This window comes from Plodia interpunctella, chromosome 4 (genome assembly GCF_027563975.2).
Source record: "Plodia interpunctella isolate USDA-ARS_2022_Savannah chromosome 4, ilPloInte3.2, whole genome shotgun sequence".
In the NCBI taxonomy this organism is placed as follows: Eukaryota; Metazoa; Arthropoda; class Insecta; order Lepidoptera; family Pyralidae; genus Plodia; species Plodia interpunctella.
Window position 1 is genome coordinate 3,224,141 of NC_071297.1, and position 13,830 is coordinate 3,237,970.

The following is a 13,830-nucleotide window of genomic DNA, read 5'->3' on the forward strand; positions in this document are numbered from 1 at the left end:
AAACTAAAATAATAGGCAGTACCAATGTACTGCTTATTAGTAGTTATTATTCACTTTCTTACCATACCTACCAACATACCACCTAATTTATGGATCCGCCGCCGTAGCGCCCTATCTGAATCTATGATAATTAACTCTTACTCCATGGATTTAGTAAAGTACTTCGTTGTACGTAGTACGATGGCTTGACAGCATAACTTTTTCCGCTCATTGGATCACAGGTATAAGAAGAAATTGTTCTCCAACCAAAAGAAAAAAAGCTGCTATTGTCATTTGCCACTGTCAATGTCAGTTAATTACGAGATTGACAATTAACCCTAGTAGGAGTAGGAGAGGTACCTTATCTGTATTGTATGTATGTTTATGTTTGTGAAGAAAAATTGTAATCACCGTAACCGTAGTTAATAATTTAATAGATTTTCTTTTTGCAGATCAACATTTTGGTTTCGACGTCGACGTCGAAAAAATAGATAGTTAATTTTTTTACGCCCCTACAATATTATTATCATACTAAACAATCCTATACAAATCTACATCTTTTGAACGAGCTAAGTTGCACCTATTTTATGAAATATTTTCTTATATTTATATCCACCATATCCATTACGCCCCCTTATAAGTAATTTTGTATGTAAACAAAAATGTGTGACGAAAGTGAAGACTACAAGTTCGCGGCATGTACGTATTTTGCAAGGAACCATCCTGGAGAATCCTGCGGAAGTAATGGCCTGCCGCTCATACCAAGCTCTGTGACTATACTAGGCCGGGCGCAGCGTCTTCTGACCATTGAACATCCAAACCTGTGTACATATTTAGATGTTATTCGTGGAAAACATGGTAAGTGCAATGTACCTCAAGAGGTTAAATCTGATAAATGTTATAAGACTTATAGTAATGTTATGAAATACTCTGGTCTATGGACTCTTTCAGCAGGGTAAAAATGAAATTTGTAAGTCAATTTGATCAAAAGATATATATTAACAAATGGGTCCCATATGTGGTGTCGAATAAATTATTCAATCAAAGGGGAACCAAAACTTATAGGATACTTCCTATTAACCTTGAATCACAAAATTTTCCATTCAGTATGACAGATAAAGAAATAAGTCCAAAAATCGTAAATATTGTAGGTAAACTTCCAAAAAAAGCTACATTTATATCCCTCTGTGCACTGTGTACATGATAGGCATTTGTAGAGTTATTATCCTAAATACACTTTCTTATTTTTAATCCATTTTTTCTTTCAGAAAGAATCATTGTAGTGGCAGAAGTATTAGGTACATCATTGAAAGACAAGAGTACTAGGTTTTCCTACCAAGAGATCATCAACATTGGTCATCAAGTGGCTAATGGTCTGAAGTTTTTGCATCAGCAGGACATTACTCATAGGACTCTGGCTGATGATAACATCCTCATTGATGACAGTGGTAGAGTTAAGCTGTTCAATTATGGCATGTTTTATATGACTAGAGGGGGAGAAGAGGTGTCATTTCCACTAGGGTGAGAAACATTTCATTTTTATGTATGTAAAGTGCAAATACAAACAAATGATTTTTTTTTAGTATTTGCACTGTATAAACATGGAAGTTTCCCTGTCTGAAATAAAAATGGATTTCTAGAAAATTAAAGAATTTTCTGTGATATCAACTCAAATCAAGATCTCTTATGATGTTCCCTGTTTAATTGGGGCTGCAACTGAAATGAGCCCGGGTTCGGCACAAAAAAACAATCACTAAAATTTTGAAGATTCGACTGTGATTGTGCTTTTATTGATTTATGTATATGTAAAACAATAGGTTGAATATTGTGCACATCTTTAATTGATGTATACTTTAGAATCAGTTAAGCCTTGTTTTCTCTAAGTGATGATCACTTTGATGTGACTTGTTGATATGCTTAATAAATAAATAAAATATCAATGCTATGTTCAGGCTTCCAAGATATTTAAGCCCAGAGACAGTGCTAAATGGAGGTGGGCCTGCAGCAGATGTGTGGACATTTGGTATAGTTCTACTGGAGTTGTGCATCGGCAAACTATGGCATAATCTCAAGCCGGGCCCTACTCTCCGGAGAATATTAACCTTGGTCCATGCTAACAATCCTGCCGAACGAATCGCTCGGGAGCATGACTGTTTTGAAAGTTATAAGGTACAGGATTATTAGTATCCATAATATTTATTGCATTGCCATGTAAGCAGTTGTAGTCCAGTGTTGAAGACATCCATTATTGATATGTTTAAATTTTATTACATACATATAAAGCTGTTTTGATAGACCACTCATATTGTAAAATTTTAACTGGGCTGTGCAAAATCTAAAAATAATAATTTTACTTTTCCAGAACGTGCCCGAGAACTTGAGAAATATAATAGAGAAATGCCTAAAGATTTATCCCAGTGAGAGAGCCACTTTCATGGAGTTGGTTGAGGAATTATCTCAGGCTGACACCAAAGAGTTGGTAGACAATAAAAGACAGAGGGGTTTAATGGGGTGCAAACTGCAGTACCTGTATTATTGGTGGCAGTTGGCGGGTGGCGATATACAGGCTGAATTGAAGAAAAACTGCCTTATCAAAAATAGTCCGCCGATATTATCTATGCCCATGTAATAAGTTTTTTTTTCTATTATTTTGGTGACGGTTTACATTTATATATACATTTTTTTATGATGACTTGTACCAAAATAGAAATATATACCTTGAAGTTGAATTTCAGAGCAATACTTCTGGACGGTTGTATCATAGGAGGCAAAAAGGGTCAATTATATGATCGCAGAATAGCTAAATATAGTATAGACTTATTAAAAATCCGCCTAAACCACATTCCGCCACAAGACTTCTACCCACTTATGCATGAAAGGAAGAAGGAGTATGATGCTGTCACTCTGCCGAAAATTATCAGGGAGAGAGACACAGAGTATCAGTTCTACAGACTGTTGTGGTTCCAGAGATTGTTACATGTAAGATGTTTAATTCATATGTTCATGTTATCTACATTTTATTAATTTTATATAATTCTGTTTGCATTAAATTACTTTGAAAATGAAATGCCCCAAATACTGGTCGTTACATGTCACAATTATTTGCATGTTACACACACATTCATGTGCATGTTACAGCTAAATCCCAAATTGCGCCTACACTTCGTTTTCGTCTGTAATATTAAAAAAAAACTTTGTAGGGTTACCCATATACAGCACATTATATCCGCGCTGAAGCCGCCATAGACATACCGCCGTTAGTCCGAGGTGATGTATGGGCAGCCTTGCTTGGAGTAGTGGGAGACATAGACGCTCAGTATGAGAGGATCGATAAAGAGACTCCTACGCCCACTGATAGACAGGTATTCCGTTTTCTGTTTTAATCACATGTTAATAATAAGTTATTCTATCTACGGTATATAAATTTCATTTTTGGCATCATTAGTTATACATGGCTTTATGGCTTTCCGTAATATTATTCAGGATTAAGCTTGTGTGCAATGGTTTTTCGAGAAATACACGAAAGATTTATCAATTAAAAAATATACAATTCTCATGTTGTTCACACAGATAGACGTAGACATTCCCCGCTGCCACCAGTACTGCTGGCTGCTGAGCGGGTCGGCCGGCCATCGCGCACTCAAACGATTGTTGAAGGCGTGGCTGTTGACCAATCCACAGTATGTTTATTGGCAAGGTTTAGACTCGCTCACTGCGCCGTTCCTGTATCTCAATTTTTGTAATGAAGGTAAGGTTAAGATTTTTTAAATAAAAGAAAAATATATTTTACTTATATTTAGCTGTGTTGTGCAATTTAATTTATATCTATAAAAAAAATTGCAAATTAAATTCAGCTATTCCCTGCTGTGAATAGTTAATAGTACTCTCTTACTGAATAGATTTACCAATTGAGCTATTGGGAAGAAATCTTCCCAATAGAATTGTAAACCAATGGGAAAAATTAACTGTCATCGTCCTACAGAATTGAAAAACATATTGCTTTTGTTGCAATGACAATACAATATGATAAGCATTACTAATGGTGTAAACATGGAATTAGTAGGTACTTCGCGAAGTACTGAGTCCATGAGTGTAAAACTATAGACGACCAAATCTACAGAAGTCTTAAACTACAGTTGTAGTAAATAAATAATAATTGAAAAAATACTAATTTCTACAATATTTCAGCGCGCGCCTTCGCCTGTCTCTCTGCGTTTGTTCCCAAGTTTTTACACAAATTCTTCCTGAAGGACAACAGTGCCGTGATCAAGGAGTACTTAGCAAAGTTCTGGCAAATGGCCGCCTTCCACGAGCCACAGCTGGCCACGCATCTCCACGAGATCAACTTCGTGCCCGAACTGTTCGCTATACCCTGGTTCCTCACTATGTTTTCACGTTAGTGTCTGTTTCTCCACAAATTCTCAATCCATCAATATTGCATACTTTCCATACTAATATTAGAAATGCGATAGTCTATCTATCTTTCTGGCTTGTCACGCTTTCACGACTAAACTGCTAGGCCGATTTCAATTAAATGTGCCTTCAGTTGATTATATCATGATTACAACTCACAATACCCGTGCGAGACATATTGTATGTTTGCTTTTATTATTTTTAGTTGTAATAAGTTTGCTGGTATATAACCGCGTGATGTTGTTTCTGTCATTGACAATATTTGCTGTACTCAGTGATTTTCAATGCTGAGCTTACATATCCGATTTTTTGCCATCAAGAATTCCAAATCATTTATTTAGCCATATTTATTTGACAGATGTGTTCCCCCTCCACAAGATAGTTCACCTATGGGACGCCTTACTAGTGGAAGGTCAATCGCTGCCCCTATTTATGGGAGTGGGGATCCTGAGACAGTTACGTGACACATTATTAGAGTCGGGATTCAACGAATGCATTTTACTGTTCTCTGATTTACCTGAGATTGATATTGGAGAATGCGTTAAGGTACCTAGTTTTTCTTACTCTTCTTTGTTATGCCATTTGAGGTATCCCACTGCTGGGCAACAGTCGTAGACAAGGTGGTGGGATTCGTGAACAGTTTGGTTTGGTAATTACCTGCCAATCACAGACTCTTTAACTAAACGACCTAGCCCCTTTTCCGCAATATTATTGTAAAAAATATCCGACTTGTTTTTTATTCTGTTTTGTTTTTCAGGAATCGATTGATATGTGCCGAAGTTCACCAAGGAGCATCAGTTACAGGCGATTTACTAAAGAAGCTGAAACTAAGGATCCCATGGTAAATATAAGTATAACTAAGAAGAAAAATATATTTGTAAAATCCAGTATTCTTTATATTGGATTTAACAAATATATTTTTTTACATTAACACTTCTACATCTCGCTCCATTCCAATTTACATATTTAAAAATTTCTTAATATTACAAAATTACTTTTATTTTTAGGACGTTGTAGAAATACCGATGGAAGTTTTATTTGCCGAAATCAGTCCCAGAATCAGTCTATCTGACTTTTTCTCTTTGATATGCCAAGAGAAATGCTGTGTCATCGACATAAGGTCTAATTTACTGTAAGTATATTATTTTATCCAATACTTTCATTCTTGCTAGAGTTATTCATCTGCGACGATTAAGCTCGCGTGGGGCCGCCAGAGCACCACCGATAGTACTTTTTATTACGATAAAATACGTTGAAAGCTACTATTTATTAATCCATACTTCCATACTAATATTATAAACAGAAAAGATTTGTATTTTTGTTTGTAATGAATAAACTCTACTGGCCGATTTAATGAAATTTAGCACAGATATTCGAAACGTTCAAGAGCAACATGAGCGAAGCCAGGATGGCTCGTTAGTTAAGTAAAAAATAATAAATATATATAAAAACATAATCCATTTAGATACGAGAAGAGCTGCATAGACGGCAGTATAAACATCCCATATAGCGGGGTGCACCTCGGCCAGCATGAGTTGCGGGCGTTGGGGCTCCAGCCGCAGCGGGCGCTCCAGGACGCCGTGAGGATGAAGAAGATCGTCGTCGTCGCTTCGGCTGAAGACGAGACTGCGCAGTTGGTGAGTTTTCTCTCTCTCTCTCTCTCTTATCTCCACATGTTCCCGCGTTCGGGTCTGTGACGTCTTGAAGCCCGGGGTCAACTTAAAATTTTGAAAACTCTGCTGTCATTTGACATCGGACCGCCTGCCTGACATCAACCCTCCTCGGGAATGCTTTTGTTGACTGTTGAGTATACTCCCAGACTGAGTCTCTCTCCTATTAGGTAAAGACCTAGAATCTAATAGAACAACGAAAGAATGCTTCAAGTTGTTGCGGGAAACGCAAGGAAAACGGTATTTCTATGATATTTGATTACCTCATCTTCGCGAGTCAGTGTCATACATGCCCTTACATTTTTATAATCGAAACATACTTGCTTTTATTATTATTGAAATATTTCTAAGGCCAATTACCGTTTTTGAAAACAGATTTTTTCCTTTGTGTTGTCAAAAAACAAACACCTTGACTTCGGGTATTGGTTTTTGTATTAATTAAAAAGGACAAAAAATGTTACCTGTTTATCTCAAAGTCTTGACTAATCTGACTTGAATTTCTGAATTTATTACCATTACGTAGTAGGTATTATAAAACAAAGTCCTCTGCCGGGTCTATTTGTCCGTCTATTCGCGATAAACCCAAAAACCACAGCACCGGATTTTTATGCGGTTTTCACCAATAGATAGGTTATTCTTGAGGACGGTTTAGGTGTATAATTTATTTATTTAGTTTACGGAAAACCTACAGTAATTATTTAACATTAAAAATAACTGGATTACATAAAACGTTACCAATAACAGGTCTTCGCTAATAATGACAGAGTAGTTTTAAAAATTTAATTTATTTTGTTATGTTTTTAGTTGTTTTTCTAAAATAAAACTTCTTTACAGTTCAGTGACTACCTAGTGAAGTGTGGAGTGCCTAGAGTCTGTATTCTCCATGGAGGGATAGCATCCCTGTACAGCCACATACCCTCACTCTTCACGGTGCCGCCGCCGCTTCCCAAAAAGAATGGAAACAAATGAAAACCTACGTGTTATCGCGAAGTTGCAATGTGTGTGGTCAAGACTTCGAATTCGAATTACGGCTATCTCTTTCGCTTGCTATCTTTGTTTCTATTCGAATTTGTTATTATTACCAGTGTCAGATTTTATTTAAGTCATTATCTGTTATGAATATGAAAACGAAATACGCGACAGTTTGGAGTACGCACCGCAAAGTCTGTTGCGACCCGTGGTAAGTGTGGGCTTAGCAATAGAATATTACGTGAAATATGGAAGGTGCGATACGCTAAAATAGAACTATGCAATAAAAAAAGATAAATTTATTTATTGAAAAAAAAAGATGAGTACATACAAATTGGTGTGTCATAGAACGGAAAGTCGTCGCGTGTTTAAAAATATATGTATTTATAAAAATAATTAAATATATTTTAGTAAACATTTTATACATCGTCTCCTCTATAGGAGAGAAGAGCAACATTGTGTTTATTCAAAGTATTTTCCAGTGACTTTTCCAAAGTTTACGGCCTTATTATTTTAGTTTTAAGCTATATTTTGTATTTAAATAATATTTTATTTGTTTTAGAAACAATTCCAAATCTTATCAAGTTATAACATATAAATGTTTTTGTTTAGGTATTCTAATTTGTATTTAATTTTAATAATGAAATTATAAAAGTCAAAACATTTAATATTAAACCAAAACTGGGCGCAAATTGTATATGATCTGAATAAATGCAATTTATTTTTTATTTGAGATTTTTATTATTTGTTATAGGTATTTATTACATCAACTATTTAGTCCATTTATTAACTCGGTTAATACTTTGCTATCAGAATCTAGGTCCTCTTGTATAAGTGGTTGCCCTATTTCTTTCCATTTAGGAAGACTTGAAAGTACCCACATAATTAGTGGCGTAAGTAGTGTGGGGCAGCCCCTGAGGACGTCACGTTTTACCCCCTAGTTATGAATGAGAGGCAGGGGCGCGGGGAGGGGGCCGGACGCCGCGCGCCTCATTCGCCGGCTCTACTCCGCCGCGATAACATCCTGTGCTGTAGTCGCTATCGTGCCGCTCACGTCGCGTGCAGAGAAAACTTATAAAAAATATTTTATTGCCAAAAACAAATGGGCGTCGATAGTGAAACTTAAACTTGTGATGATGCACAGTGTTCTGTGAGTTTGTTACTGACTTCAGTTTGTGTTTTGCATTCCAAGTTTCACATCGAGAAAAGAAAGGACCGCAGTGACAGTTTGTGTGAGTTTTTCTCGAGGGATTTTCTTGGCGTCTGGACTTGGTGCAGCCGCTCCAATATGGAGGGCTACTTCGACAACGACGACCTGAAGGACGTCTGGGAGACGGACATTGACCCGGTGAGTCGACCTTGCAATCTGTTATCGTGTAGAAGATGCGGCTAACATTCGGGATGCATGCCGCTGGACTATCATATACTCATTGGTTGATTGACCACACCGAGTTATAGCAATGTGTTTACCGTGTTCGCTGGCGGATTTACCTTGTATCGGATTTGCGTTTTGCATCAGAACGGTTCGTGAAAGTCCGAGGGCAGACTCGTGCCCGCTTGTTGATAACAGCGATAACAACAAACATCAACTTACTATAGTTCACGTTTGTGCAATCTAAGTCTGTTTTGGTTTTTAAGTTTTGTAAACTACCGGCATACGAAAAACTATATTTACATTACAAATGAAGGCACTTGTTTATCTAGGTAGATATGTGGTATTAAAATCGTTAGAAAACAGATTTTAATACTTACGATAAATGGTTGTTATCAATCGGTCGACCTCGCTAATTTCCAGGTAACAATTTCTATTATTTTATTGATAATGATTTACAAGGTCTCTTTCATTAGGCAAGTTTATGTATTAGGTATATCAATATAGGTATTATTCCTATATAATAGTGTCCAATTCATTACTTGCTATATCTAGTAGAATAACTTGTAGATAATGCTGCCCCGGAGGCGGCGATCATCCGCCCCCTTTTCGCATATAGGTACTTACTTAGGTAGGTGCGATGTAGAAATGTCATCAAAATCCCATACCATACACACATAAAAAAGCAGTTGAGGTTTTTAGAGTTGGCAAGTATTTTTTAATAATATACTTATAGGTATATATTTTTAATAATATAATATTTTAAATAAAATATAGTATTTTAAAAAATATACTTATATACTTACATAAATAAATTTCATCTTTTCAATTAAAACTATAATTTTCAATAAAATAGGTATAGATTTTTTTATTTAAAAAATGGTTTAGTTTATAAATTTAACTATCCAGTTTCATTTATAATATTTTTACCTGTAGTAAGAATCCCTATTCTGATATTTCAGGTAGGATTGTTGAAAAAAATTGGACGACTGTTAACCCTGCCGATGCGTCTCACAAAAAATATCGTGAGGCATACTGCTATGGGCAACGTGAGATATTGTAATTTTATAACCATACGGGTGCAACGGACGCTTCAATTATAAACAATTTTTTTATAAAATCATCGCGCATCAAGTCGAGATCGAGTACCCAATGATCGAGTAAAGTAAATTATAAAACAGCAGTATATGGAGAGTTTTCACATTTTACCTATTTTAATAGTACTTCTACTGAGCAATGAGTAATAGGTAAACTATGGGCAACCTGGCAACCAAAATTTGGAAATATGAATGCTCAATACACATCCTCATTGAACATTCATATTTCCTAAACAGCTGGCGTATTTTATTTAATAAACAACATTTACTTGGCTTTTTATAAAACAAGAATAAGTCAGGTAAATGTTAATTAAGTTGATAACTTGAGCAATTCGTATAAATACCAAGTGTTATTAGGTACTACATTAACCCGCCATCTTTATGTTGACATCCGGCTCTTGGCCTAGCATATGGACAAGTCACCTCGTCCCAAGTAAAGTGAATTCGGGAGAGGTCATCGCGACTCCATTCGGACTGGCACTGGCACCTGTAACTTGTTCTCTGCTATGCGGTGACGTCACAAGATGGACTTAACGCTGCCAGTTTGCGGAGGTTATTTGCATGCTGTGATTTGTAACGTCCGCGGTTGCCACCATGTTTGGTCATGTAAGCTATAGTACAGTCGTACCGGCAATGCGTATTTCTTATGGTCGCGTCGTACGGTAACATGGAGCGTCGACCTAGTGCGTTGAACTAAAGGGGCCCGGCGCCGCACGCTTTTTTTTTACCTAACTCATCATAACTATTAACTTATTCAGTTTGTTATGGTCAGCAAAGCTATCTGGAAAAAATAATCACAGCGGTTGTATCTTATTGTGAAAATAAGTATTTTTACCTATTTTCCTTTTGCGTGTTATTTCAAACAAAAGGAAAATATGAAATGGAAATAACAAATTTTAACTGAGATCCATCTAGGGCTATCTTATTTATTTATGAACCTCCCTGTTCCCATAAGCGACTGTTTAGACGATTACAAAATATATACATTAAAGACATTTTTCATTTTTTAATTCTAAATTCCTTCATAATCCATGCGAAGATGCGAAGCAGCGGCAAGTTCCTCAGCATCTGGTTTTAATAAAATATTTATTTAAAATAACTTTCTTTTTGTTTGTAAGAAGTTTTATACGAAATTTAGAACAATTTTATACGTATGGCAGTCTTACGGTTAACTTTTATAGTTGGTACCTATATACTTATAGGTTTAATAAACCTAAAAAGTATCCATAGTGGGTACCATACGTGTTATGTCTTTATTCTACTCTCCACTTTATAAGTACCTACTCAGTCTAGCAGCACCATTACACAGCATTCTTTCACTATTTATCAACTTCCTTTTCCAAAATGTCCTACCCTGTCCGGTCGAGCGCAGACCAAGTCCGGTTGCAGTGCGTCATTCACATTCTACGAAAATAGGGTTGACAACACCGCTTATTATAATAACGAGCGATAAGATAATTACATAATAAAAGTGACCTATAAACTTTTATCTGTTACATTCATTAAATCATCGTGTCTTATCATATTGATTCGGTCACCTATTAAATTAAGGAGTAGGTAAATTTCTCTAATGGCCATTAGGATTTCCAGAAGTACTGCATTGCTTTTGATTAAACTTAAATCAGTTTGCTTTCGATACACATATAATTATGGAAAATTATTTTTTGTTTCGAATACGCTGTGTAAATTTTTGCATACTAACTTAAAAGAAGAAATTACAACATAATTTATTTGCTAAGTTTAGTTAGAAGATTATAATTGTATGAATCTAACAGTCCGCCAATTGTACCAACTTTTAAAAATTGTAGGTTATGCAAAATATTAACAACTTGTATTCTTCTTGTTGTTTATAGATTGTAAGTGCCAGTAGTGTGTGTAGAATGTTAGTAAGAATGATTTTTTTTATCATTGCCCGAAACGTATCGTAGTTAACAATATCCATTTCGCAGGATTATATTACAGGCAGTGCTTTTAGCCTGAGTGGACAACCCTATCAGTAACGATTACTGTACAGAAAACTACTCCTATAGTGATACCACATGAAACTGTTTGCCATGGGAATATTAGCCATATTGCATCGACTTTGTGAAGTGTGTTGTGCTGTTGTCGGTACTGCTGGCCGCATTATAATGGTAATTGAATTTCCTTTCCGGGTACGGTAGTCATAGATTCAGTAGACAATAACACGTTCCTAAGTTTAATACGTGCAAAGGAAAAAGTATACGTGTTTAGGAATCAAAACAATCGTCATTGTAGGTGTTCTTATCGATAAATTATTGTATTAAAGCTAGCTGGCTTTGTAGACACACATTAATAATCCTGACATATATGTTATCATGTTCCTAAAAACTATGTTTTATTTAATAGGAAGATAATAATGCTGAATACCTACTATATTTTCTTTACCCAGATATTGCGTTAATCTAATATTCTCTTTAATTCCTCTCTTGTGTAACTAACACACCTTTCTTCACACTTCACGCTTTTAAATAAAATTTCATTTCATCTTGATAAAATGGCTGTAATTGTACTAGAAAGCATTTAATTTAAATTAATAGCTTTGGTACCTAAGTATGGTGTTAAGTCTTGTGTGTAAAAAGATTACTAATTTTCTTATTAAAAGCCTTACCTGCACAGCCTGGTAAAAGTCGTGTGCAAGGGAAAGCATATGAAATAGCACAATTTACTGGCTTTGAAGAAGTTCAATGCAATTTTGACGTTTATTAGTCACATATGTTTACAGATAAAACTGATATTAAACGATAATTTTTCGTATAATATATTCACAAACTATGCTATTTGGGAAATAGTATATATACTATGTGAAGTTTATCATCTTTTCACTGCGATCATCAATTAATTTAATAATAACAAATATATTAGTAACATAACATCTATGATGCTATAACTATTCTTTATTCCAACCGTTTCAGCTGCAGGATTGTCTTCATAAATTAACATTTGCAGATAATAAAGCGTACAAACCAGTTTGTTGAAGCTGGAACAATAGCCATATTGCGTAAATATATTATGGCTTTTCGTTGCGTCACTCACGATGTATCGAATGGTATCGTTTCAAAAACAAGATGTTGACACAAGTGCCGCTGTGACATTGTGGTGGTACTTGCATGTAGATTATTCCATTTCATTCCACGGCCCAAAGTTAGGCAGTTCAAGTCCAATAACACAGTTTTATTTTACAGTCATCGTACCTTTTTGTTGAACTTTACCAACTTTTTACTTTGCTTCATAAGGTTGGAACTAAAACTAGCATTTCTTACAGCTCCGCGCGCGGCAAATTTTATCGGGTTACAAACTTTCAAACTTTCTCTCAGGGGGTAGAAATTAAAAAAAAGCCTATGTTTAAACTCGGTTAAGGCCACCAAATTTCATTAAATCGATTCAAAGGTTTAGCTGTGAAAGCGTAACCGGCACAATGCCGGCACATAGACTTTCGATTTACAATATTAGTATGTCATCCTCATCTGCAGCCCTCCGTGTCCCACTGCTAGGCATAGACTTCCTTTCATCCTAATCCTAACTAATATTATATGCCAAAGTAAAGTAAGTTTGTATACTCAATGCAATTTTACATACATATAGTTTGATTGAAGTATGGATCCTTCTCCATGTCCTTACATAGGGTACCTTTCATCCCGAAAAATTAACGCGGGCGAAGCCGCCGGCAAAAGCTAGTATCGTATCAGTCAAGTATATGGACTTTTCTAAGAACTTCAATTAAATGCCAAGGTTAATTCGTATAGCAAAAGAGATTGTTTCTCATTCGGAGTGTCGAATCAAGAAATCGAGATGCACATACGGCGCGTCGGTCGCCTGGCTCGCGTGAAAGGCGCGCGTCACTATTTTGCATTCCTCTCACTGAGCGCAACACGAATTTAGAGAGTAGCTCTAAAACAATTGTCATTCCTCATTAGTAATAGCACCTAACGTCTAGAAGTCTACTTTTCGTCCAGTAAGTGGGTCTTGGTCATCTTATAGCTTGAACTTATGGTAAAAGGCAAAATTGAAACAAGCAGGAATAAGACTTTCACAGCACATTTTACGTCAGATTTCACGAAACGTCTAGCATTTCGGAAAGACCACTTCTGAATGGGAATGCCAAAAAATAATAATATAACAGCATTGATCTTCAACATGGCAAAGGCGTGATGATAGAAATTTAGCAAAAATCACGACACGAAATTAAATGCGAGTGAAGTGAAATTCTCTTCAAGCATTTCATTCTTCATCTTGATAAACAACTTTGACAGTTGGCGCGATCCTAAGGTGAGACAGAAGAAAGCGGTCGCTGTCAATGTAATTCTCTAGA

At 35.9% G+C, this 13,830-nt stretch overlaps 2 protein-coding genes across 3 annotated transcripts in view; both read left to right on the plus strand.

Annotated features, from left to right (window-relative positions):
* Positions 1-316: 316 nt before the first annotated feature.
* On the plus strand, positions 317-7,349 carry LOC128669434 (uncharacterized protein). 2 transcript variants are annotated; one of them, XM_053744272.2, is made up of 14 exons: positions 317-335; positions 432-837; positions 1,248-1,500; positions 1,932-2,148; positions 2,342-2,604; positions 2,715-2,958; positions 3,180-3,341; positions 3,550-3,727; positions 4,168-4,374; positions 4,751-4,938; positions 5,150-5,233; positions 5,400-5,524; positions 5,858-6,029; positions 6,897-7,349. In XM_053744272.2, the coding sequence occupies exons 2-14, from the start codon at positions 642-644 to the stop codon at positions 7,029-7,031; spliced, it is 2,424 nt and encodes an 807-aa protein (XP_053600247.1). In that variant the 5' UTR covers positions 317-335; positions 432-641; the 3' UTR covers positions 7,032-7,349. The 2 variants fall into 2 exon arrangements, with proteins under 2 accessions (XP_053600247.1, XP_053600246.1); XM_053744271.2 differs by having other exon boundaries at positions 332-351.
* Positions 7,350-8,012: 663 nt separating this feature from the next.
* Positions 8,013-13,830, plus strand: part of CrebA (Cyclic-AMP response element binding protein A) — an 83,305-nt gene continuing 77,487 nt past the window's right edge. Inside the window, exon 1 of the mRNA XM_053744604.2 lies at positions 8,013-8,379. Within this exon, the coding sequence (XP_053600579.1) occupies positions 8,320-8,379 (60 nt within the window). The 5' untranslated portion in view covers positions 8,013-8,319. The remainder of the gene's footprint in view (positions 8,380-13,830) is intronic.

Coding starts and splice junctions, on each gene's coding strand:
- LOC128669434 (XM_053744272.2), top strand. CDS start 642: ATGTGTGACGAAAGTGAAGACTACAAGTTCGCGGCATGTACGTATTTT. Junction 1,501..1,931: donor GAGGTGTCATTTCCACTAGG/GTGAGAAACATT, acceptor TGCTATGTTCAG/GCTTCCAAGATATTTAAGCC. Junction 6,030..6,896: donor AAGACGAGACTGCGCAGTTG/GTGAGTTTTCTC, acceptor ACTTCTTTACAG/TTCAGTGACTACCTAGTGAA.